The sequence below is a fragment of the Poromitra crassiceps genome (assembly GCF_964638095.1).
Source record: "Poromitra crassiceps genome assembly, chromosome: 20".
Classification (NCBI taxonomy): Eukaryota; Metazoa; Chordata; class Actinopteri; order Beryciformes; family Melamphaidae; genus Poromitra; species Poromitra crassiceps.
In genome coordinates, this window is record NC_139637.1 from 6641565 (window position 1) to 6668914 (window position 27350).

Consider the following 27350-nt stretch of genomic DNA (forward strand, 5'->3'; position numbering starts at 1 on the left):
AGGTGGTTAGTGATCATTTTAATCCACTCGAGTAAGTCAAGTTAAGTTTATTTGTATATCCCTAATTCACAAACATGTCTCAGAGGGCTTTACAGAGAAGATGTCTAGCTAAATCTAGCTCAGCACTATCAATAAACATTATTGAACAATATTATATTAGAGATGGAGGGGGAGAGGATGAGGGGAGGGGAGGGGAGAGGAGAGGGAACAGAACAAACAGGGTATACTGGGGCTGGGTGATGCGGTTGAAATCAATATCATATGGTAAATGGTAAATATCACAAAAGTCACAGGGGACAGTTTCAATACATACCAATGTATATCACAATATGGTAAGCAAAGTCACATTTAGTAATTCAATTATAATATATTCTAATTCCTCATTGTAGCACTTCAACAGTCTCTTTTTCATACTTTTGACAATATGCCACAGATCATATCCGTGCTTGGTGTTTTCCTCTTCTCGCACTACTCTGGACAGATGGGTGGCAGAGCTGGAGATGTTGTGTTCTTCCAGCTTGGCAAGGCGTCTCCAGATCTTCAACCTCTAACCTGTAACTGTTTTGTTTTTTACAGTCTCCTGAGCTACCACCAGCCCTGACTTTGTGTCAATCAGTGAGTAGGTGCTGTATGATGTGTTATGACTGGTGGTCATACCTTGAATCACCAGACACTACCAGAGATTCTTCACCTGCTGCATTCATTATTGCCTCATTGCGGAAACACAATTTTTCTTTCACTTCAGGAATGACAGGCTGTTTGGATGCGTGTTGGTGACTAAATACATTTTTCACAATTCTCCCAGTGATGCACAGTGAACGGTTTCAACAGCTCTTTTGTACAGAGTGATGTCCTTTGATAGAATTTGGCTTGACTAAGTATGCTATTCTACACCCCCCACCCCCACCCCCACCCCAAAGGTCAGAGAAGCATGCAGGGAGTTGGTGGAGGGCCTGGTGACAGGAGAGGTGGAGGGCCTGGTGAGAGGAGAGGTGGAGGGCCTGGTGAGAGGAGAGGTGGAGGGCCTGGTGAGAGGAGAGGTGGAGGGCCTGGTGACAGGAGAGGTGGAAGCCTGTCAAGACAGCAGCAACCAGGTGCATGTCAGTACTCAGACTGATCTAGTGGACAGTAACTGTGAGGCCAACCAAAAGACATTTGTGAGCAAAGGCACAGTCACTGATGACATAGGTAATATGTTGGTAATCATCAATGACCATTCCTACTGTACATCAGGAGATGACCTCAGTCTGTTGGATGACATCCCAAAGCCAAGAGCTTCATCACCACAGCTGAGTGAGGTGTATCTGAGCAGTGAGGGGTCAGTCCAGGAGGAAAGTGCAGAGGACATGAGCTTAGATGGATCTGATGATGAATTTCAACTGAGTGAAGAAGACATTGAAATGGAAAGCTTGAGTGATGTAGAGGACATAGAAGATGAGGAGCCCAATCTCTCAGAAGACAGAAAGAGCATTGTATATACAAAAGAGCTGTTGAAACTGTTCACTGTGTGTCACTGGGAGAGTTGTGGAAAATGTCTTGTGGAGTGTCCAACACTTTCAAAAAGTGGATTTGGAATAACAGTAAAGACAGAGTGCATCGATGGTCACAGCTATACATGGCGTTCCCAGCCTCTGTTGAGAGGTGTAATGGAGTGCAATGTGTCAATACCTGCAGCAGTATTTGTTACAGGGAATGAGTGTACTCCTTTCCTAGAGGTCTGTGACACAATTGGCTTGGAGAGCCTCTCCAAGAGGCAGTGGTTCAATATCCAAAAGGCCTATGTCATTCCTGAAGTAAAAGAAAAATGGTGTTTACACAATGAGGCAATAATGAATGCAGCAGGTGAAGAATCCCTGGTAGTGTCTGGCGATGCAAGGTATGACAGCCCAGGTCACAATGCATCATATGGCACCTACTCACTGATTGACACAAAGTCTGGTCTGGTGGTAGCTCAGGAGACTGTGAACGTCACTGAGGTGAAAAACAGTTACTGGTTAGAGGTTGAAGGTATGGAAAGATGCCTTGCCAAGCTGGAAGAACATGGAGTCTCCATCTCTGTGCTAGCAACTGATTGCCACCCATCTATCCAGAAAGTAATGCGAGAGGAGTATGGCAATATCAAACATGAATATGATCTGTGGCATATTGTAAAAAATATGAAAAAGAGATTGTTGAAGTGCCACAATGAGGACTTACTTGAGTGGATTAGGATGATCACTAACCACCTGTGGTACTGTGCAACCACATGTGATGGAAGTGTAATCAAACTGAAAGAGAAGTGGATGTCTGTGCTGCACCACATCACCAACGTGCACAACTGGAATTCTGGGGAGACAATAACAAAATGTGAGCACCCTCCCTACAGCCGTGAAGAGGAAAGCCTCCGGCCATGGCTCCATCCCAGCTCTGCTGCATTTTCACATCTCCAGAATGTGGTGCTGGACAAACAGCTGTTGAAGAAGCTGGAGAGAGTAACGGAGGGCATCCACACTGGGAAACTTGAGTGCCTCCACTCCCTCTACACAAAGTATGCAACGAAAAGAAAGAAGTTCATGAGAGAGAGCTTTGAGGCTCGGCTTCGAGTAGCTGCACTGGACCACAACCACAACGTGATCAGAGAGACTGCAAAGACTAAAGGAGGAGAGAAACAGATGAAGCACCACTTTTCAAAGGCTGCTAAGCAGTATGTGGTGGCACCAGTGAAGATGGCTAAAGACTACAGCTTCAGAAGGGACATAGTGGCAGGAGCACTGAAGCGCTGCGAGGCGATCTCCATCTGGGCAGCACTAAGGGAGCACTCAACAGAGAAGGCAGTGACCATCGCTCAGCATCGAGGAATCCAAAAGCCAGACAAAGCACTGTCAATAGCTAAGCACATGAGCAGATTTCCAAATAATCTCTAAGCCCTTTGACCAGACTACATTGCCCTAGGGCTGGGCAAGGATAGCTGGCACTCACCGTAGGCAGTTTCAACTAAGCCTTTTATTGGGCAGAGACAAAATTGAACGTTTCGGCTAGCAGCCTTTTTCAACAACAAAAAAGGCTACTAGCCGAAACGTTCAATTTTGTCTCTGCCCAATAAGTGCCGGCTCTCCTCTTTTAATCATTTTGATGTAAACACAACAATTAAAAACACAGAAATTGAGTGTTGCAGCTCCGTAATAAATATGTTCAGGTGGGAACTTCACTGATTTATCCGTTTGATTGGCTGTTTGAGTGTCACTCATAACACGCTCCATTATCAAGGGACATATAGATATTGAAAAATGTTCTTATTGTATTGATGAATTTATCGCCAATATAAATTGCTATTGATTTATCGCCCAGCATTTTCCCATGCATTAATTGCTTTGTTGTTTGAATTTCGAGTTCAAATTTCACAGTTGGATTGGTTAAAACTCCAGCAGTTATAAAAATAAAATAAAAATAAATGTTGCCTGGCAACGAGATGTCCCTCAGTGTTCAAAGCAACAGTTGTTGCAAAACAGATGTTTACATTGAGATGTACTGTAGAGCAGGTGCGCTTCGTCAATTTTCTCCTTGGCTGTGGGTGCTCAGCTACAGGAATTAGTCAGAAAAGATCACTGCATGAGTGAAAATAGCAGCACTCCAAAAATTACATGTTGTACAACGCGTTAGCCCTCATTAAAAAAATGAAAATCTGAAAGTCTTGCATCTTAATTTTCAGATTTTCATTTTTTTAATGAGGGCTAACGCGTTGTACAACATGTAATTTTTGGAGTGCTGCTATCTTCACTCATGCAGTGATCTTTTCTGACAGATGTTTGTGTTGATACATTTCTAATTAACTGCACTTTATTACTTACCATTAATTGTATCATTGTTAGTTATAGAGAAAATGAATAAACATACGTTTGATTATTTAGTGTTATATGTATTCAGTTGTCATCTGTGTATTCATTGAATTCATTGCAAGTGTTATGAGTGGTACAGAAAATAACAGAACAATATGCATGATAAGGTAGTGAAAAGGGAAGATGAAATTCAAAGAGGCCATACATATGGATCATATAAAACAATTTATTCATAGCTCACGTCATTCTGAGAGAACATTTTTACAAGTCATTGTAGTACTCAAATCCACAGTATTCCGCGGATGGGAAGATGTTCCTGATGGCATTGACGACACATGCTGGAATTGGAAACCTGTTCCTCCTTCCCAGATGACCCCTGGACCAAAGGGTGAACTGTCTGTAGGCTGTCAGCCTGAAAAGACTGACACAGAAAGAGAACAGGCTTAGCATACTGATGTACTGTAACAAGGCTGCATCCTATAACCATGACTGTCATTCTCCAGTATTATGTCAAATGTTATAACAATGTGTAGTGTATGTGCTGGACCACTGTCAAAGCTACAGTATGCCCATACATCTGATTGTATACTGAACAAATTAATATAATTAGAAGTCATAACTTGAATGGGAAAAAGCCTAGTATATAGATGTTTGTATTGCCATGCACTCCCTCTGAATATTAGTATGGGCTGGAGAGAAGTGATTCCCCGGGAACCAATGCATTTCCATTCATTCATTCTAACGTGCATGACTAAAATTAATATAGAAATAGACAGGTTTTGGGTTATGGGATCATCATTTTGACAGTGATGGTTGCGACAAGACAGGCATTTTAGCAAGCTAACTTTATAAGCACAGTTGTGGTCCATCAATTTTCATCAAACCCTTCTGTGGAGGTGTTTTGTGTGGTTTGTGGGCTAACTATTAACCGAAGGATTGAATGTAGCTAGCTTACCTGCTGTTTATTGGCCGCTCCAATATCTCAGCTCGGACATCCCGCAAGCACAACATTGAGACCTCCAGGACGTCTCTCTCTCAAGACACAACATCTGAAATGTCGGATTGCTGGTAATACAGTTCTCTTGTTGTATGAGATGCTCCAGGTTTGCCATATGGTCATCTTGGCAGCACCCGCTTTCCACATGGGTTTGCATTGCATACAAGCGAAGCAGCGGCACCACGTAGTATTCCCTATCCGCTGGCTTTCATCTTCGGCAATGTCACTTTCTCCGCCGTCGTCCGAATCGATAGGAGCATGTCTTACCACTGCTCTTGCTCTTACTGGCTCAAAAGCATATGCAATCGGGTTTCCGACCTGATCCGTGAGTCTTTCCACCTCGTCAAAGCTTTCAGACTCCATTGTAACAGCGCGCAACTAGTGTGTGGCTACTAGCCTGTCCATGTTCGTGACGTCAGCACGTAACACTGACAAACATGGCCGCGCCCTAGTTGAAGAATGCAAGGCAAAGGGGCAGTACAAACGGTGTTGTCATAGAAACGGCTTACTTTTATAACATATTATTGATTGTGGTATATATCTAAATAGCAAATTAATGCTATGATGTGTGTTTAGTGCGATATTTCATCTCCACTTTAATGCTACGGATTCCTGCAACGTGCTGGAGACGCTGTCTAACCAGGAGCAGTGGGCAACTTACACTAACGTAGCTCAGTTGTGCCTTGTAAAAGTCCATTTCTCTCAGCGGAACAGCGATCATAAATGCAGTATGGATTATACCCATTATACTGGACATGTATTGGAAACTTGGCGTCTACCTACTATTTGGTAAGTCTCCTTGTTTTGTCTAACGCTAGTGCTGTAGTGCTGTTTATTTGTTTGGCATTAGCTTGGTAGCTAGCTACGTTAGCGTGCCTTCTATGTTGCTTTGCTGGGAGTGTCTGGCAAGCGAGACTAATAACGTTGCTATGACTTCTTTCCAATGAAACACAAACAACTGAATGTGTGAGCGGTAGGCTAATGTTACTTGTTTAAAATATGGTATGGCTGTTTGGCAGAGGAAGAAGAGGAGAGCAATGAACTGATACAGTAGTTGGATGATGATGATGATGATGATGGCGATGAAGACGAAGGCTATCAATTGTTTTAGTTCATTCCAGTCCATTGTACAATACTAGGCATGTTCAAAACTGCCTGTACCTACCCTCTTGTGTGTACTAAGTACTATCTCACTGGTTTAAACTGCCTGTACCTAGCCTCTTGTGTGTACTAAGTACTATCTCACTGGTTTAAATAAGCAATTTGATACTTTCCATTTTTGCTGAGCAGGCATTTCTGTTCAAAAAATAATAATCGCCTGGCTCAATTATGCCCAAATGGAAATAACCGCCTGACTCTAATTGCCGCCTGTCTTCCTTTTACCGCCCGTCTCCAAATTGAATAAGCGCCCGGGCTCTTATTGGCAGAATTACGGTAATATATATGATTGTTTTAGTAAAGTATCACTCAATTAAACAATACAAAAAATAAAGGCTTTTATTGAACTGAACCGCTTAGTCTGCAGATAAAACACAATGACAAAAGGCAGCCTAGTAATTTAGACTTTTATTGTCATGTTACTGATCTGTTTGAATTTTGCATTGAAGTGAATGGGGAAGACATGGAAAGATTAAAGGGATACACCACTTTTTTGGAAGTTTAGCTCATTTGCCACATCCCCCCTACATAACCAAGATACACCATGCCTTACCGGCACTGTCCGCTCAGTTCACAGTGAGCTACAGTCGTGAAGTTAGTAATTATCACCATAGAATGGAGGCTAATGGTACAGCTGTTAAAAATCTGCCAAAACACACATCTCACGGCGCCAAAATACATGTTGTGCTTCGGGTACTCACCACACGATGAAATGTTAATCCAAAATGCACATAATCTGTCTTTTTGGAAGGAAAAGAGGTCGGCGGCCATGTTTGGAAAGTAGTGCCGGCTACCTCTTTTCCTTCCAAAAATACCAATTATGTGCATTTTGGATTAATATTTCATCATGTGGTGTGTACCCAAAGCACAACATGTATTTTGGTGCCGTGAGATGTGTGTTTTGGCAGATTTTTAACAGCTGTACCATTAGCCTCCATTCTATGGCGATAATTACTAACTTCACAACTGTAGCTCACTGTAAACTGAGCGGACAGTGCCGGTAAGGCATGGTGTATCTTGGTTATGTGGGGGGGATGTGGCAAATGAGCTAAACTTCCAAAAAAGTGGTGTATCCCTTTAAAGATGAAAGAAAAGACACTATGTGATGTTGACAGATTTTTTTTATGTAATGTGTGTGTTTGTTTTCCTTATTATTTGTCTCCAAACAGATGATGGCTCTGTCCAGTTCTGCATATAGCTCAACTCAAAAGTCCCTATTTGGTTTATAGTGGGACTCCTGGTTAGCTTAATAATGTTAGTGGATTGGATTTTGGAGTTCATACTCCCAGAGCTGGAGTAAACCATATAGAATCATCTTTACCCGAAATGAAACGTCCAGGGATTGTGTGTTTAAGTGCTTTGAATACGGGGATGTTTGATCAGCCTGAGTGCCTGAGAGCAGGCCACGCCAGTTGAGCTAGTGTTCGCTAGCCACAGCAGCTAACATGAACACTAATCAAATGCATCCTCGCCAGGTTTGGTTTAACGTAACGTAAATTAATGGCCACTCTGAGACTGCTCATACACATGAGGTTACTAACTCTATACCTGTCCTCAGCAGCAGCAGCAGCAGCAGCAGTACACAGGATGTCCCGCTTCAACCCACCACGAACACAGAGCCACATGATCCTAACAGCAGTCCCACTCCTTTGAAACCCTCTATCAAGTTTAGAGGTAAATCCTACTTTATACCTCCCAAGTACAGAAACCCATCTCTGGACATTTATTGTAGACTGGTTGAGAGGGATGCGTCTACTATCTTTAGTAAAAGAAAGGAGTACAAAGTGAGGAATAATCTATCTAAGGAACAACTGGATGAACTTAAGGCTATATAAGGGATGATAAAACATTGGTGGTTCAGAGTGCAGATAAGGGGGGTGCTATCGTGGTCCTCAACCGCGACTCATATGACAGGGAAATCCAAAAGCAACTCAAACCCTCTAAGTTTTACAGAAAGTTCTGTCTTTAAGACACAGGTTCACAGTCTACTCAACCAGCTCCTTGAAAATAAACTTATCACGAAACCTGAACACGCATTTATGAAAGTTGAGTATCCAATCACACCTGTATTTTATACTCTTCCTAAAATTCATAAATCATTTGTGGACACACCCCCTGGACGCCCCATAATTGCTGCTATGGGTTCTGTCACTGAAAAAATCTCGGCCTTTGTGGATCCTTCTCTTCAGTGGCCATAGGGTCCAAGTAGCCGCGACACGCAACTCTAAATGGATTCTCCTTTAGAGTTGCGCACGGCTTGCCCTTCTCCGTGGAAGTCAGACCCAAAGCAAGCTCGGCTGGCTTCAAACATGCACGAATCACAAAGACTAAAGTACTCACACGTAGCCACGATGTTTGTTACCTTTCAGTTTACGAGTACGATGCTTATTTGTGTAGCCGGAAACGGTATCTTTCCCTTTTCAGAGACTCTTCTTCTGGGGGCGTGGCGCTGCTGTGCAGTTGAAACGCGGCCACGCCCCCAGAAGAAGAGTGGAGAAATACATATTCACGGACTTAAAATGACTTTATTTAATAAAGTCAGTGGTGTGACTGAGTGTGAGAGGAATTCAATCAATAGACAATAACATTGGTGTGTTTAAAATGAGATATTCCACTAAATATGGCTAAAACAGATTCAAACATGCAAAAAAGGCAAATTTTTCTTCGCGGCCGGCGGCGTGGGCCCCCCTAAAAGCTTCGCCCCCTCTGGGCTGATAGGGTTGCTCCGCCCCTGAGAAGCGCCACTCTAGACCATACCATTTCCAAGGTATGATGGCCTTTTGGCCTGATCTTGTTTTCCTTATGTACTTTAACTCATTGAGTGCCATGGACGAGTATGTTCGTCATTTCGTTTAGTAACGTAGAGTGCCAAGGACGAGTATGTTCGTCAATTGCGTTTTTTGACGGTGGGACGTGGATCAAAGCCTCAGGCATCTCCTGTACAAATATGGGAGCTATTGAAGGTGTATAACCTATTTTACGGACTCATTAGGTGGCGACAGTGCTCTCCAGATTACAGAAAGGTCCGGAAAACAGGAGGAAAAAGCCGTGATCAAAGAGAAACCGATGCATGCTGCAGCCAGAGCCATATAGATTGCTCTGTCTGCAGCTGACGTTGTCTGCGAACCGCAGTCAATCCGCGCCCACAACTGAGCTCCTCTGCCTCTGTCTGTCTGTCTGCATATAGTTTCTCCACACGATTACCCGAAGGGCCAAACCTTTCCCTGCAGTCCGGTTTGGCATTTCCTTGTCGCGCTGGGAGCCGCCCGGCGCACAAAAACTCCGAAAATAGACTGGGTGCGTGTAGGCTGTGTGTTAGTGTGGGGAGGAGTTTGCAGCTGAGGGGGGAAAAGGGGGGTGGGGCACGCAGGCACCACACAACTACACCACATCACTACATCAGAAAATATTAGCTAGAGTCAGTGAATGTGCTTGAAATGCTTCATTTCACAAAAGGCTGAATATCTCAGCTTGAAATTTGAAACCTGTCTTTTTGCTCAAAACAGCCTATCTTCTCCGGCTCATAACTAAAGAAGGGAAAATGGTATCAATAAACTTTTTTTTGCAGATGATAGAAGAGAGTCTCATCGTTCTTTCTGCGTGTTCGGTGTTTACATAGTAATATCACACAATATTCTGTGGGCCTCGAGATATCACTGAAAACGCTCTGAAACTCTGGCACTGGGAGCGTCCGTTCTCCATAGTGGCTGGCACTCAATGAGTTAAGGGCTCTATCCCGACGGCGGTAATTTTGCGTTAGCGCCCATTTTGCGCTGGAATAGCGCCACGCAAAGCCCTAATTGTGGGCGTGTCGGCCCGCTGCGCTTCACGTCATCTCTGCGCACATCTCCGTATAGGCGGGTTTATGCCCAAAAGTATTGTGGAGGCGTGGTAATGCCTGTGGCATGTGGTCTCCTACCTAAAGTAATCTAATGTTACACCACAGACCTGTATGGTCGGGAATTATGTAGCCTAATCAAACCATGACAAACAAATTCTCATTTTTAAATCAAGGTGTGTTTTTTCTGGAATGCAGGCTATAGTTGAAACTCAACGTGGCATTCCGAGGAGAGAGTGTGTGCAGGCGCGAGGAGAGTGACATCCATGCCGTGCGTAAATGTATCCAAGCAAGGACTTCCTGTACTGCACGGAGATGTAGAGACTGTCTGCGCTCAGGCGTACGTCTGCGTTTGCGCTAAGACCAGCTATTTCCTGGCGTTAAAATTGAGAGCACCCAAGGCGATTTCTTATTTCTTATAGGTGTTATTGTAAGTCGCTTTGGATAAAAGCATCTGCCAAATGACGTAATGTAATGTAATGCGATTTTTTTCTAACACATTGCGCTGTAACGCCTATTTTGGAACGGGCAACTCCCAAACCTCTCCTTGTGCTCGGCACATACCAACGGTATCTTCCCCACAGCGCTAAATGACACTTGTGCGAGACACATGATAGGCTAGAGGCCCACCGACACGCCTGGGCCACGCCTACACCTGTGTCATCACAGCACAAAACTGGACGGTGGAGGCAGACGATAGCTTCAGACGCTGGGAAGATAGCAATAAGAGGCGCGCAAAACGCAGCGTAAAGGCAGCACAAACGATAGCGCCGTACAACGATAGGGCCCTAAGGGTCTGATCTATATGTATTTTTACCCTGTATATATACTTGATGGTTATGTAAACATATTTGTCTACTGTGTGTCTGTTGTTGTGCATCTGTGGCTTTTATGTAACTTTTATGTATCTTTTCTGGATCACATGACGGGTGTATTTAAACATGGCGTCTTTGTAACAATTTTTATGTCTGAGGAAGAGCAGTAGCTCGAAACGTCAATGTTGGATGGCTAAATAAAAAGGTAATTGGAGCTCCAGTGATTCACTTTGTACTGTTTTTTGGTTCCTGCACCTGCTTTACGTTTTTTGGATGTGTGCGACTGCCTCCAATACTTTTTGGTTTAACGTAATGCCAGCTCAGATGCTTCCCCTCAATAGTGCAATAGTGTTGTTATTAGGGCTGTCGCGTTAATCGCCTGCCGCTATTTTGTCCCTTCGTAGCACCCGTACTTGTAGTCAAGCTGGTCGCAGCCGTTTCCTGTCTCCTGCCTGTGCAGGCATGGAGGATAAAGACAGCAATATGCTTCTAAATGGCTCGTTTTACTTTAAAAAACTCCCAAATGGCACAGTGGACAAGTCAACAGGAGTTTGCACCTTGTGTAAAACGGAATTAAAATATCACCGAAGTACATCGAGTTTGAACTATCACCTAAAAGCTAAGCATACCGGAGCAGCTAGCGGCCAGCTAGCAGCCAACTAGCTAGCGCGAGACTCATCACTCATTCCTTCTTCAGAGTCTCGGATGCGCGGGTCCTCTAACCACTGGGAGGTCGGCTCCAATGGCTTCACGCGATATACATGTTATCAATACAGTTTCCAATACCGAGCCATTATTCACATGGAAGTGCCAAAGTTTTTAGCTCAGACACACCCTTCTTCGGCTGTGTCATTTTGGGTTTCGACTGCTCCACAGCGCCGCCGCCGGAAGTATCGGTTCTGGAGCGTGTACTGCACTGTTTACAATTGTGCATTTATTTTCTATTCAATATATATTTTGTAGACATTGTTACCTCCTGTCTACATTGCACTTCTATTTAATTGAAAATAAATCTAAAATTCAAGATCACAAAGTACATTTATTTGCATTCATTTGATTCCCAATCACGACACACTGGTAAGAATTATTAATATCTAATTAAAAATGCTTTGAAATGCAAAATAATGGCATTTTAAACATGCGATACAAAGATGCGATTAATCGCGATTAACTGTAGTTAATCGCGATTAAGAAAATTAATCGTTTGACAGACCTACTTGTTATCATCTGAAACTGTGGAACAGCCACACTGCCGGCAGCCATGTTTGGCTCTAGTGCGCCTGGCACCAGGTGCAGCTGTGACGTCACCTACCTAGAGTATCATGACTTCTTTCCTCTGTTCAGTAGAATCAAATAAACTCATCTGTTTTCAGTTCTTACCTTTGCTCAGTAGACTGCTGTCCATCTTTGAAACTAATAGGATGATGCATAGAAAAGTCACTCTTCATGGACACACAGCTGGGTACAGGGGAGTCTGCTCTCTTCTGCTGGATCCTGCTAAGGATTGATAAAACAGGGTGGTGGCAGTGAACATGTTAGAGAAGCAGGGTTTTGACCAGTAGGTTGCTGGTTTGAATCCCAGTAACAACTTTGAAAGTCAGGGCGAATATGTAACTCTTTATCCACCCTGTGAAACTACCAACAACTAGACCTTGAGCAAAGATCTCAACCCCCAGACTGTTCTGGTAGCTGCTCAGTGACCAACAGCAGAAGGCTGTTGTTGTACTGAGGAGCTCTGGTATGAATATGTAACTATGGATGTGAGGCAGAGCAATGCTGCAAAAGAAAATATGTTCATGAAAACCCTTCTGGAATCTGGATAGTTAATTGTAATAAAAGAAGAAACTAAATCAACAGAGTATCATGACTTCTTTCCTCTGTTCAGTAGAATCAAATAAACTCATCTGCTTTCCGTTCTTACCTTTGCTCAGTAGACTGCTGTCCATGTTTGAAGTGAAGAGGAGGATCCATAGACCAGTCACTCTTCATGGACACACAGCTGGGTACAGGGGAGTCTGCTCTCTTCTGCTGGACTGGCCTTCAACACAACAGAGACAGACAGAGCTTTGACTCCTGATAATGAAGGGTTAATGATGTCACTGCTGAGCTGTAATGATGTCACAGCTGAGCTGTAATGATGTCACTGTTGGGATGTAATGATGTCACTGTTGAGCTGTAATGATGTCACTGTTGAGATGTAATGATGTCACTGCTGAGCTGTAATGATGTCACTGTTGAGATGTAATGATGTCACTGCTGATCTGTAATGATGTCACTGCTGAGCTGTAATAATGTCACTGTTGAGATGTAATGATGTCACTGCTGAGCTGTAATTATGTCACTGCTGAGCTGTAATGATGTCACTGCTGAGCTGTAATGATGTCACTGTTGAGATGTAATGTCACTGCTGAGCTGTAATGATGTCACTGCTGAGATGTAATGATGTCACTGCTGAGCTGTAATGATGTCACTGCTGAGCTGTAATGATGTCACTGCTGAGCTGTAATGATGTCACTGCTGAGCTGTAATGATGTCACTGCTGAGCTGTAATGATGTCACTGCTGAGCTCGCTGTAATGATGTCACTGCTAAGCTGTAATGATGTCACTGCTGAGCTGTTTTGGAGTCTGGTCCATCTGGTTATGCCAGCGAGCTAATCCAGCTCATGAAGCAGAGACGCAGACCGCACTGACCGGCTGCACTCCTGTGTTAGTTAGCGATAATAACAATACGACGTCCAGTCCGATATTTTCAAAATAAAACGATTCTGCACAAGTATAAAGCACACAGAAGCCATTGAAAACGTTTTCTTTTGCTATTTCCCCTAGTTGTTATCATCTGAAACTGTGGAACAGCCACACTGCCGGCAGCCATGTTTGGCTCTAGTGCGCCTGGCACCAGGTGCAGCTGTGACGTCACGAGCTCATGCAAAATGGCCATATTGGATGATAATGTATCGGTGCGTTAAATATGGTGCATTCTTACTGTAAATGCTGCTATGATTATTGGATGTGATGTTTTGAGAGAAGAAACTAAATCAACAGAGTATCATGACTTCTTTCCTCTGTTCAGTAGAATCAAATAAACTCATCTGTTTCCAGTTCTTACCTTTGCTCAGTAGACTGCTGTCCATCTTTGAAGTGACGAGGATGATCCATAGACCAGTCACTCTTCATGGACACACAGCTGGGTACAGGGGAGTCTGCTCTCTTCTGCTGGATCCTGCTAAGGATTGATCAAACAGGGTGGTGGCAGTAAACATGTTAGAGAAGCAGGGTTTTGACCAGTAGGTTGCCAGTTTGAATCCCAGTAACAACTTTGAAAGTCAGAGTGAATGATTCTTTCTCCACCCTGTGCAACTACCACCACTCGAACTTGAGCAAAGATCTCAACCCCCAGACGGATCTGGTAGCTGCTCAGTGACCACCAGGGGGCTAGCTCAGGGTTTGACCAAGGGGCAAGCCCACCACCTTTCCCCTGAAGATGCGGAAGTCTTTGTTTAAGCTGTAATTCCTCTAATGGCCACTTGAGGCAGGACTCAGAAGTCCCGTCGTTCCTGTTAAAATGCCCCAACAGTAATTAAACATCTTTACAGCCTGGACCGAAACACGGTTTTGGTCTATATAGCTAATTTCACTTTTTCATAACAACTGTAGGGGGGTCAATTTTTGCATAACTCAGCCGTTTACATTTAATAAAGGTTTAAAGTTATGCATAATTAAGGGCGTGGCCCGGTTGAGTGACAGGCGGCCATACTGCCACTGGATAGTGCTTTATGGTTAGTTGTTGTCTGAGCTCTGGTCGTGTTTGTGGTGTTGCAGTCTTTTTGTCCATTTGATCCTGCAGCTGTAGCCTTGTCTCCTGCATACAAAACCAGTGTCTGACACATTTTAATTCCATCTGTTTTGGAGTCTGGTCCGTCTGGTTATGCCAGCGAGCTAATCCAGCTCACGAAGCAGAGACGCAGACCGCACTGACCGGCTGCACTCATGTGTTAGTTAGCGATAATAACAATACGACGTCGTCGGATATTTTCAAAATAAAATGATTCTGCACAAGTATAAAGCACACAGAAGCCATTGAAAACATTTTATTTTGCTATTTCCCTCCCTTTCTGTGTGTGCATGATGCAGGGGGAGAGATTGACAGCACGCTGTGGCACACACACTCAGTCATAGCGTGATCAGTGTGAATCTGTTTTTGACAACTCGGAAGTCAGCGCCAGACAGCGCCCGGCACACCCCCCCCCCCCCCCCCCCCCCCCCCCCCCCCCCCACCCCAATTTAAAAAACTCAACAGATCTACATGAATCACACAAATGACCTATTTTGGATTAAAAACTGCGAATTTCGCCGAAAGGTGACAAGTTTGCACCCCTGCTTACCTTTGCTCAGTAGACTGCTGTCCATCTTTGAAATTCCTAGGATGAGTCATAGACCAGTCACTCTTCATGGACACACAGCTGGGTACAGGGGAGTCTGCTCTCTCCTGCTGGACTGGCCTTCAACACAACAGAGACAGACAGAGCTTTGACTCAGGATAATGAAGGGTTAATGATGTCACTGCTGAGTTGTAATGATGTCACTGCTGAGATGTAATGATGTCACTGCTAAGCTGTAATGATGTCACTGCTGAGCTGTGAGATAGAGAACAGTTATCTCATCTTACCTCTTAGCTTTGGTCCGGCTGTCATGTTCCTCAGACAGAGAGAGCCCCTCCTCTCTCTCCTCCCACTGACTCATAGTGGAGCCAACAACACCTTCACACAAACAACATGCTGTTAGCTGCACTCAGTCATTACTACAAGCTGTTATTACAGGATACATTTACAAAAACATACACAGCTAACTTCAGCTAGCTAATTTCATTGGTAAAATAGCTGTTGAATTCAACATATTGCTATAATCAGAGCGAAATATAAACAATATAAACACATATTGCATAATTGCACCTCAAATTAGGTAAAAAAACACTTTGATCATGTCAACTCGGACAAACTGGAGATCTGAAATGATACCCGAATTTCTGACATGTAATTCCGACCTCGACAAGCGTTCAAATCATTTTTTACAGGTCAGAGCTAATTTTTCCAGTGTTCCAAGTTGTCTTGAATGCGGTATTAGACTCGGGGGATTGGCAGCCATCTTGGATTTGAGGTCAAACTTGACTTCCCTCCACATCTGAAAATAAACCTTATGGTAGGATATTCACTCACTATGTGAGAAATGTCATGCTTTTCTCAAAAAGTGCACAACTGTTATGAGCACTTTTGAACATTAGACCCATGGGATCAGCGGCCATCTTGGATTTGAGGTCAAATCTGACTTCCCTTCCCTCCACATCTGAAAATAAGCATTATGGTATTCAATAACTATGTGAGAAATGTCATGCTTCTCTAAAAAACAAAACAGTGCAAAATTATTGTAGTTATCCACTGTACTATTTTTATTTACCTTCAACTACCAACCAACTCTTTTTTGTGGCAATTTCATCTCCATATTTGCAACAGTCAAATGTTTAGCCGAGCATCGATTGCATCTCAGCCTGTCCTGGAGGAGGGTCCCCAGTTGGGGTCTATGTTTGGCCTCTAAGCTGCATCGGCCCTCACAAGGTTCCTCCTCTCCTTTAAGGTGAGGCAATCCTGTAGCCTAGGTAAACCCAGCCCCCACGTGACCTGCTCTCTCTGTAAGCAGGGTGAGCCTGAGAGCAGGTCACTGGGGGCTGGGTTTACCCAGGCTAGCAATCCTGGGGCTATGAGTTCACAGGTGGAAAGGTTTCCTTGTGGCCGTGGGGTTGTGGGGTTGTGGGGTTGTGGGGGTATTCGCCTGGGCTCCACTTCTCATATCTTTGTGGGAGTGGGGACTGGGGTAGTCGGTGCCGGGGTAGCTCAGAGTGGTTTAGGTTAGGCTGCAGATTAGCCATGATCGTATAGTGTTCAGGCTAAGATTAGACTAGATTAGAGTAGGTCAGGACAGGGCAGACTAGGTGGTAGATTAGTTAGATTTCTTCTGTGCTAGTTAGTTCTGGTTAAGGTTAGACTAGTCAGAATGTCTACAGCTGACTGATTGAGTAGCAGCTGTGCCAAAGGGAGATAATCCAGTACTATCGTTTGTCATCTATTCAGTGGCATCATAACGCCAGGTAATTATAATATACGATAATACGATAATTGGAGTACCAAATTTTAATTTTGCTTAATATATGACCCATATTGTGATATACATTATTTTTCTAAACTGACCCCTGTGACTATTCGTGATACTGATTTCAACCATATCGCCCAGCCCCAGACAGTATACCCTGTCTATAATATACCCTGTCTATTCTGCTCTCTCACAGCTACGTATTTATCTATGTGTTTGCCAGTGTAGGAATTTAGCCAGGGGCCACACACACACACACACACACACACACACACACACACACACACACACACACACACACACACACACACACACACAGGGCAAAAATGCCCCCAAGAAATCTCAGATTAATTCCCCTAAAAACCATGATCATGAGGCAAAAATTGCCCCCAATATTTTGATAATTGTATTTTCATTCAATACATTTAAATCCCATCTGTATCAGACACTCAGCACCTACAAGCTGGATGCCAGAAGACAACGATGAAGAACACACACACAAACAGCGCTGTTGTTCACACTACACTTTAGCAACTTTATGCATTAATTACTATTTTTAAAGTGCCCCCAAAATGTTGTTAAAGCCCCCAATTTTTAGACCGTGGGGTCATTATATTATATACTAAATGACGAGTGAGAATAGACCCTTTTTACGTGGGCCATTTTGTGTGAAAAAGGCAGAATAAACACAGGTGCAAGCAAAACACTAATGAGGGTTTCCAAATTCCAATCAAGAAGTTTGAAACCCTCATTAGTGTTTTGCTTGCACCTGTGTTTACCCTGCCTTTGGTTATGGATGTATTAGGTATACTTATACATCCACACTTTTTTTTCTCAAGAGTAGGATTGATTCTAAAACCAACATTTGTTGTCTATCTTTTAGAGAGAGACAGAGACAGACAGAGAGAGAGAGAGAGAGAGAGAGACACAGAGAGAGAGAGAGAGACACAGAGAGAGAGAGAGAGAGAGACTGCTTATTCTCCTCTGTCAGTTCTAGGTGTGTTCATTTAATATGACGGTGCGCGCGCGGCCTCATAACTTCAGGGTAAACAAGTCTAGTTTTGAATCAGTTTTTTTACACGGAGAAAGTTGATAGTTCCTCTTTTTAGTCTAAATAAGCAAATAGGCTAACAGTTTTAACGGTCTTAACAGTCTCATTAAAGAGTCAAGTTAGAGTAAAAGTGTCAGTAAAGTACTGTTACAATAGCCTACCTTCAGCTGGAGAAAATTATCTGCGCCACACCGAACAAGGAAATGATGAACTCGGAGGGCGGAGAGAGAGAGAGAGAGAGAGAGAGAGAGAGAGAGAGAGAGAGAGAGAGAGAGAGAGAGAGAGAGAGAGGAGGGAGAGAGAGAGAGAGAGAGAGAGGGAGAGAGAGAGAGAGAGAGAGAGAGAGAGGGGGGGTTGTTTGGGGGGCATCTAAATGCCCGTAGCATGCTACCTAAACGGGAGCAATTAGAACACCTGCTATGTAACTCTAACATTGATTTTCTGGGGATATCTGAAACTTGGCTAACTAGCTCCTCACCAGAAGCTGCTATCTCACTACCTGGATATACTAGTTTTAGAAGGGATAGGGGGGGTCAGGGGAAGGGTGGGGGGGTAATTTTATATGTTAGGGAACATCTGAAATGCAACCAGATAATATGGCCCAATGATTTTAGTCTAGAATGTGTTGGTGTAAATATCTCTCTGTCCGATGAAATGTCGCTGGTGATTGTCTGCATCTATCGCAAGCCTTCGGCTAAAATTGATTTTTATGATCATCTCAAGACGCTCCTCAATTCATGTGACCACAAAAAAGAAATTATTTTGATTGGAGACTGGAATATAAATTGGGACGTGAAAAAAGATAGAAAAAGCCTGAAATCAATTATGGATTATTTTAATTTTACTCAGTTAATTGACCAACCCACTAGAATCACTCATCGATCTCAATCAAAAATTGACTTAATTTTCTCGAACAAACCTAGAAGTGTTACTAAAATACACAACCTGTTAACAGGAATCTCGGACCATAATGCGATTTTCTTTTCCAGAAAACTTAATAAATCCCGCTTCCAAAACCCATTCTCTAGTACTTCTGATAACCGTACAAACACTTTGACTGTCCCTAAAAACGAAGAACAAAATCTGGCAAGAGCTCTAAAAGATATTGAGTGGGATAATCTCACCACGTGTGATGATGCAGACATCAGTAGTGATATGTTTCACTCTAGGTTGAAGGATGTAATCCTCAGTTTCTCCAGACGAGGGAGCCACAGGAGGAGGAAATCCACCTCCCTCCCCTGGCTCAACTCGTCGTGTTTGAAACTGATGAAAGTCAGGGACTTGTTGCTTAAAAAGTCAATTACAACTGGGCTAGGTACTGACCGACAATTGTTTGTTTCAGCTCGAAATAAGGTGATTGCTGAATTAAGGAAGGCTAAAGCCAACTTTTTTATCACTGTTATGGAAAGTGCAAGGGGGAACAGCAAAAAAATCTGGCAAAATATTAATAAACTGACAGGTAAACAACTGAAACAGGACACTAAAGCTATGGAATTAAAGGTCGACAACCGGCTGGTGAGCAACCCTGTCACCTTGGCAGAAAAACTCAACACCTTCTTTATAAAATCTATTGATGACATCTCGAAACAGTTTAGCGTATCCACATGCCCTGTAAATATGGCGAATAACCCTACAGTCAATGGAGTACCAATTTTCACCATCCAGGAAATTTCTGTACCTGAGGTCATTGATATAATTAGTGCTCTGAACAGCTCTAAGGCTAAAGATGTTTATGGTCTTAACACCAGCTTCTTGAAGTTAAATAAAGAGACATTAGCGCCACCTATTATGCACTTAGTTAATTTATCCATCAAGCACTCAACCGTCCCAAAGGCATGGAAACTGGCCTCAGTTACCCCAATCTACAAAGCTGGTGATAAATCTGACATGAACAACTTTAGACCCATCAGTATTTTACCAATAATTTCTAAAATCATTGAAAAATGGGTTGCTAAACAACTTATACAATTTCTTGAGACGAGCCAGACCCCCTTGCACCCCATGCAGTTTGGTTTTCGTCCACATCACTCAACTGACTCTGCTTTGGTCCTGCTCCTGGAGAAAATAAAAGGCTCCTTGGACAGGGATGGTTGTGTGGGAGCTGTGTTCCTCGACCTTAAGAGGGCGTTTGACACCGTCAACCACAGTGTGCTCCTCTCTAAATTGTCCAGCTTCAATTTTTCTGTTGCGGCCATTAAATGGGTTGAATCATATCTGTCTCACCGGGAGCAGTGCACTGTGGTTGGCGGTGTCAGCTCCCCTTACCTGAGCTGTCCAGTAGGGGTCCCCCAAGGGTCAATTTTGGGGCCAATTTTCTTTTCTTTGTACATTAATGATCTTCCTGATTACTGTTTTAATGTAGATGTCCAGCTTTATGCTGACGACACAGTTATCTTCACAAGGGCTAAAAACCCAGGGGAGGCGGCACGTGTCTTATCTTCAGCTCTCTCTCATATCCAGGCATGGCTAACTAAATCTTGTCTCATGCTGAATGCAAAAAAAACAGTTTGCATGTTCTTTTCTAAAAGAAACATTGCACCTGCGCGCTCCAATGTCTTCTTGGGGTCAGAGGAATTATCTGTGGTTAACGAGTTTAAATACTTAGGCGTGATGTTGGATTCCAACCTAACGTTCAGCAACCACATCAAAATGATCTCCAAAAAAATTAAATTCCACTTGTATAACTTCAGACAAATAAGGAGCTGTCTGTCCACAGACGCTGCGTTTTTATTTTTACACTCGATGATCCTCTCGCATCTGAATTATTGTATAAATAGCTGGTCGTTGACAGGAGTAACTACTCTCAAACCAGCCGAATTACTTTATAAAAAAGCCCTGAAAATACTAGATAAAAAACCCTTTTCTCATCACCACTGTCATGTCATACGTAAATATGACATGCTAAGTTTTGAGAACTTTAGAAATTTCACCTCTGCCTGTTTAATATACAAAGTTCTACATGGACTGGCGCCGCCTCCTCTAGCTGACTTCATCAAATATCGTTCGACCGCCAACTCGACCCGTGTCACTCGGGCCATTACAAACAAGGTCTGTGAGGTCCCCTTTAGAAAAACTTGCTTTAGCCAGAGGACCTTATCCTACATGGGAAGCACCCTCTGGAATAATCTACCTCTCTTTATTAGAGAATGCCCTAGTCTCGCCACCTTTAAAGGCCAATTGAAATTGTGGCTCAGATCAAACCAACACTGTGATCATTTTTAGCATATTGTCTGTCATGTTTTGCTGCATGCTCTGTGTGTTTTACTCACCTTGTGTTTTACTAACCTTTTATACTATTCATTTTTTGTATTATTAATTTTTTTTTTTTCTTTTCAAGATTGCATCAACCTGCCATGGGACTACAGGTGGAAACTAGCCCTTGGGCTAAAACCTGGCATATTTACTGTACGGCTGTACTGTCCATTAATGTGCAATGTCCCATCTTCTAAATAAATGAATCTGAATCTGAGAGAGAGAGAGAGAGACACAGCAGCAAGGTTTGTGAGCGGTTGTGACAGGAAAAGGATAAATGGGACACAACCACCCTAAAGCTTAGGCTCCGCCCTCTGCACATCTTGTACAGAGCCTACAGTACAGATATCTTCAACTCCTTTTATCCTATTTTTAAACTTTTGTCACCTAGCCTATGTAGGCTACATATTTGTTTGCAAGACCGAAATGTTTACATTTCTCTGTATTATAACAGGCTAACAGTACCTGTCTGAGCACGCAGCACAACTCCTGGTTCAGGCTCTTGTGTTCTCACACATTGACTACTGCAATACTGACAGGCCTGCCTGCATGAACCTTCAAACCTCTGCAGATGATCCAGAACGATCTTCAACCAGCCCAAAAGAACACATGTCAGTGTCACACCACTGCTCATGTCCCTCCACTGCCTCCTTGTGGCTGCTGTCCGTATCAAATTCAAAGACTTGACAATCTCTTATAAAACTGCAAGAAAAACAGTGCCTGCCTACCTGAACTCCCTCATTCAGGTCTACACCCCCTCCTGCCTACCTGAACTCCCTCATTCAGGTCTACACCCCCTCCTGCCTACCTGAACTCCCTCATTCAGGTCTACACCCCCTCCTGCCTACCTGAACTCCCTCATTCAGGTCTACACCCCCTCCTGCCTACCTGAACTCCCTCATTCAGGTCTACACCCCCTCCTGCATACCTGAACTCCCTCATTCAGGTCTACACCCCCTCCTGCATACCTGAACTCCCTCATTCAGGTCTACACCCCCTCCTGCCTACCTGAACTACCTCATTCAGGTCTACACCCCCTCCTGCCTACCTGAACTCCCTCATTCAGGTCTACACCCCCTCCTGCCTACCTGAACTACCTCATTCAGGTCTACACCCCCTCCTGCCTACCTGAACTCCCTCATTCAGGTCTACACCCCCTCCTGCCTACCTGAACTCCCTCATTCAGGTCTACACCCCCTCCTGCCTACCTGAACTCCCTCATTCAGGTCTACACCCCCTCCTGCCTACCTGAACTCCCTCATTCAGGTCTACACCCCCTCCTGCCTACCTGAACTACCTCATTCAGGTCTACACCCCCTCCTGCCTACCTGAACTCCCTCATTCAGGTCTACACCCCCTCCTGCATACCTGAACTCCCTCATTCAGGTCTACACCCCCTCCTGTCTACCTGAACTCCCTCATTCAGGTCTACACCCCCTCCTGCCTACCTGAACTCCCTCATTCAGGTCTGCGAGTGACGTTCAAATCAGATTTGGTGGATCTGAGCGTCTGCACTGAAGACACATCAGTCAAAAGCACATTTAAAGCAGATTGGAAACTACCTCCATATGTGGTTTGGGACAAGTGACACAAATCAGACTTGGAGCGTCCAGACTCATAAAACCAATCTGGATAAAGTCATTAATAGGTCACTAAAGTTCACAAATCAGATGTGGCCTCCTAGTCTGAACATGGCCAAGCTCTCTATCTTTAAGAGACTCCAGACCCTGCAGCTCTTTAACCAACACCTTCACACTTGATGAGCATGAATGATGAAAGGATGAAAAAGGGATGATAGATACATGAATGTTAATAGCATGAATGGTGATGAATGATGAATAAATCCTCTGCACTCTGTGCTGCCTGGTGACACCTGGGTCCATTCAGACTCAAGCTTGGCCTCATGAAGGCACTTCCTCATGTTGTTGTCTTCTGACTAGATCATTGCTTGTGTTGTATAAAGCTCAGATGTACGTCTCTTTGGATAAAAGTGTCTGCTAAGTGAATTTTTAACCTTGTAACATTGTAACACTGTACATTGTAACATTGTAACACTGTAAATTGTAACATTGTAACACTGTAACATTGTAACATTGTAACATAGGAGTGTAAACAGAGCTCTTATTATTGAGTCACTAAAGCTCCTGGTTTAAAAAAAGAGGCAGAGCTTCATCTTAATCTAGAGGGAAATCAGGAGACAGTGATGTCAGCGTGAGCTGAACCTGGAAGCATGGCACAGGGTCAAGGGTCAATTCACTTTCTATTCAGCCAGTTAAGCTGCTGGATTCAATCCACAAACTGAGAACAAAATCTTGAAAAAGGTTCATACATGCTGTCTTGAAAGAAATCAATGAGAATCAAGACTCTATGACTGACCAATGGACAGAAGCTTGACTTCACTGGTTGAAATTAATTTGAGCCAAACCATGCACACGACTCATTTGATATTTGATAAACAATTTGTTTCTACCTGGTGCTCTCTTGCATTTTGCAATTTGATCCTTCTTTAATCTGTTTTCAATTCATTCCTGTTAGCTTTTACTTGTTTTATTCCCTGTCAAACACTTAATAACTCTACCTGCAAAAGTGCTAAAGAAATAAAACATCATTATTAATGTATTTATATTATTGCCAAAGACCACTGTCTTTCTCACTAAGCATGCGATGTACGCCCATGTGTTACTTCTTCAGATGATATTTGACATGACATGATATGACTGAGGGAAGGCAGAAAGCAGCTTGATTAGTTGATGCAGTCGTAGCACTTCATTGCTACTGTGCAGCCTTTTTGCACTAACTTATCAACTGAACACTCAGCACTTTGTATTGTTTTGATCACTTTGAATCATGCAGGGAAGTTTTGCTGATCGTGGCTCTTTAACAGCAACACTCTTCATATTCCTCGTCTGCTGACTTGCTTTGTGTTGAGTGTGAAGTCTTCAAACTAAATAATCAATTATAGATTTATTGGTTAAAATTAGACCTTTGCAGCTCGGACTCAGCAGGGAAATAAAACAGAATATGAGCACATCAAATATGAAATACAAATAAAGTTTCCTCAGTTGTCAGCAGCAGAGGGAGCCAGAGAGCTGTTGAAGAAGATGAGAGACTGTGATGCTGACAGACAGACATCACATAACTACACATTTACTCATTTACTGTGTAGTCATGTGTTGTTATTTTAGTTTCCCTAATTAAGGTTTCTCTTTTAATTTAATTTAATCCAGATCAGTGGTTCTCAATGTGAGGTCCGGGGGGACCACCAGGAGTCTTTGAGGGGGTTCCAGGTGGTCCCAAGCAAACTGATTAATTAAATTTCCAAGAAGTGAACACAAATAGATGTAGAAGAATGACTGTTTTGATCTCAGTTTCTCTGTTATCTCTACAATACAGACACACGTACATCAATGTGTCCAGAGAAACAACTGACTAGATCTTTATACAAAACTAGTCTCGGCTCCCAGACGTTTGGTGAGCTGCGCCACCAAACGTCTGGGAATTTCACTGTCAGAAACTGTGTCTCCGAGCCCGGCGAGAACCGCCGGCAGCAGACACGTCTACATTTATTATTAGAATTTTATTTGGTAGCGGCAATGCCATTTATCATAGTCCTAACACAGAGCATGAAGCTGATATGCTCCAAACAAAATTTATAGCTGTGGTTTATTTTACAATAATTTTTCCTACCCGGAAGTGGTCCGCTTGCTACTGTGAAGTCATCAGCAGGCTCTGTAACGTTAGCCTCGGGAGTCGGGTTTATCGTTGGGGAAAAGACCTCTAGCCGCCGGGGCCGGATGAAACACGTCCTATTAACAGGATATGTTTGTTTCTAAGTGATTAATATGTTTCTCCGCAAATGCGACGATGTTTTGCGAGACACCGGTTCTGCATGAGAACTGCCCCCGAAAGCAGGCCCGCCTACAAACCCTCATGATTGGTTCTCCGATGCAAAGCTTCCAACAGCGCCACCTAACGTTATGCAAAGATTTAAATAGTAATATTCTCAGTCTTACAGGAGTGAAACGGATTAAGACTGAGGGCTGAGTCTAATACAAAACCAACATGCAGGAAACTTTGATTCCAACTGTGTATAGTTTACCACGCCCATTGTTATTGTCACATGACCCCACAGCTTCACTTCTCCCTCCCTAGAGCTCTCTCTCTCTCTCTCTCTCTCACACACACACACACACACACACACACACACACACACACACACACACACACACACACACACACACACACGCACACACACACACACACACACACACACACACACACACACAGAGTCGCGCGCTGCAGTTTAAACTGCCGAGGGTGGGAAAAAAACAGAGTGGATGGACCAAACCACTTTGGCGCACATTGCGGGGGCGGGGGGCGTCAACAGCCTATCAGAATGCGGTTTGTGTGGTGGCCACGTGGGTCACTTGTAAATCTGACCAATCAACAACCACACACGTGAATATCAAGCCTAGACAGAAGAAAGGACGCATTGCAAAACCTTGTAAATGTGTCTCTAATCTTGATATGAAACAGTTAGAGATGAGGTGTAGAGGCTCTGCTGTGCTGTGGCAACATGTTGGAAGTTAACTGAAATCATTTGACTCCTCAAATCATCAAACTAACAGTTTTTACCACAACAATCAGCAAATGAATCAGGATGATTTCAGCCACAGCTGCACACACCCACACAGACGAGCGCGCACAGACAGACGCACGCACGCGCACGCGCACGCACACACACACACACACACACACACACACACACACACACACGTTTTGTATTAAATAATAGTGAAATAAGCAGAATGGGTCAGATTTGTTTAATAGCAGATGTTGATACTTATATGCACACTACACACTCATCTCTTCATGACCTCATATCAACAAGATATGATTTGATTTGAGGAACATTGTAATCACATGTTAAGTCAAAGTGATATAAAAAGTATAGAATCAAATGTTTGAAACCAACACGATCAAACAATGTGAATTTAACCTTAAATTGTTGGAAACATGAGAGATGTTTAGTTTGGTGACATGAATAAAATACAAACATAACAAAGGTCCAAAAGAAAGAGATTTTAACCTGTCAATCATCAACAACAGACTGTGTGTGTGTCTGTCTGTCTGTCTGTCTGTCTGTCTGTGTGTGTGTGTGTGTGTGTGTGTGTGATCCTGTACAGAGTGAAGCATCATGTCAGCAGCTGTGTTTGCTAACAGTGTGTTTCTCTCTCACTCCTCTATCTAACACAGAGACACTGAGGCACCTTCATACACACCAAACCCAGGGTACAGAGGTTCAGTGAAGGTGGAGTTGAACGTGTGGAGATGAATCAGTTTGTCAGAGGAAACTGTGTAGAAGGACAGAGAGCCAGCAGGCCAGTCAAGATACACTGCGACTCTGTTAGAGCGAGAGGAGGGTAGAGGTATGTGTGTTTGTATGTTATTGTGCCGGGCGGCAGAGTAACCATCATCAGAGCAGTACAGACTCCAGGACTTTTCATTCCCTCCAAGCCTGCTGTCATCACCCTCTCCTCTCCTGCTGATTCCTCTGTAAGTCACTCCTATATCAACATCTCCTTTCCTCTCCACCTCCCAATAACAGCGACCAGTCAAACCATCTCTACACAGCAGCTGAGGCCTGCTGTCAAATCTCTCTGGGTGATCAGGATATGGCTGCTTCTCTCCCCTCACACACGTCACCTTTCTGTTGTCTTCAGACAGGAGGAGGTGTCTCTCTGCTGTGTTTGGATCCAGTGTGAGTTCACAGGCATCTGATGAGAGAACAAGACTCAATACAGAAACTCTTTTGATTCTAATAGAGCTGTTTATTATCTGTTGATTTATGAACACTTTGACCTTTAATTTCTTCACACTTTCATGGTGACACATTCTATCAGCCATCATCTTCATTCACAGCAGGACTGAATGAAGAGATGTCACAAGCTGCTGTGAGGGACTTTCCATGTCAGCAGTTGACTGTTTAATACTTTATTTAGCTGAAACAAAGGAGGCTATTCTGATGTCTCTGTCAAAGCATAACACTGCTTTTAACACCATTGATATCATTTATATAGTCAAACATGTTCAAGTCCAAACTCTACTTCAATCTGCCTTTTCTCATGTTGATACCAGAGTAGGACACACACACACACACACACACACACACACACACACACACACACACACACACACACACACACACCACATACACCACACACACACACACCACATACACCACACACACACACACACACACCGCACGCACACACACCACAC

The 27350-nt window shown here is 43.5% G+C and overlaps 2 protein-coding genes across 2 annotated transcripts in view; both read right to left on the bottom strand.

Annotated features, from left to right (window-relative positions):
• Positions 1 to 27350, bottom strand: part of LOC310794528 (NLR family CARD domain-containing protein 3-like) — a gene marked incomplete at its 5' end in the record, with an annotated part of 389910 nt that overhangs the window by 226799 nt on the left and 135761 nt on the right. The window lies entirely within an intron of this gene.
• Positions 26141 to 27350, bottom strand: part of LOC310794431 (NLR family CARD domain-containing protein 3-like) — a gene marked incomplete at its 5' end in the record, with an annotated part of 28150 nt that continues 26940 nt past the window's right edge. Inside the window, one exon of the mRNA XM_083656432.1 lies at positions 26141 to 26845. Within this exon, the coding sequence (XP_083512558.1) occupies positions 26316 to 26845 (530 nt within the window). The 3' untranslated portion in view covers positions 26141 to 26315. The remainder of the gene's footprint in view (positions 26846 to 27350) is intronic.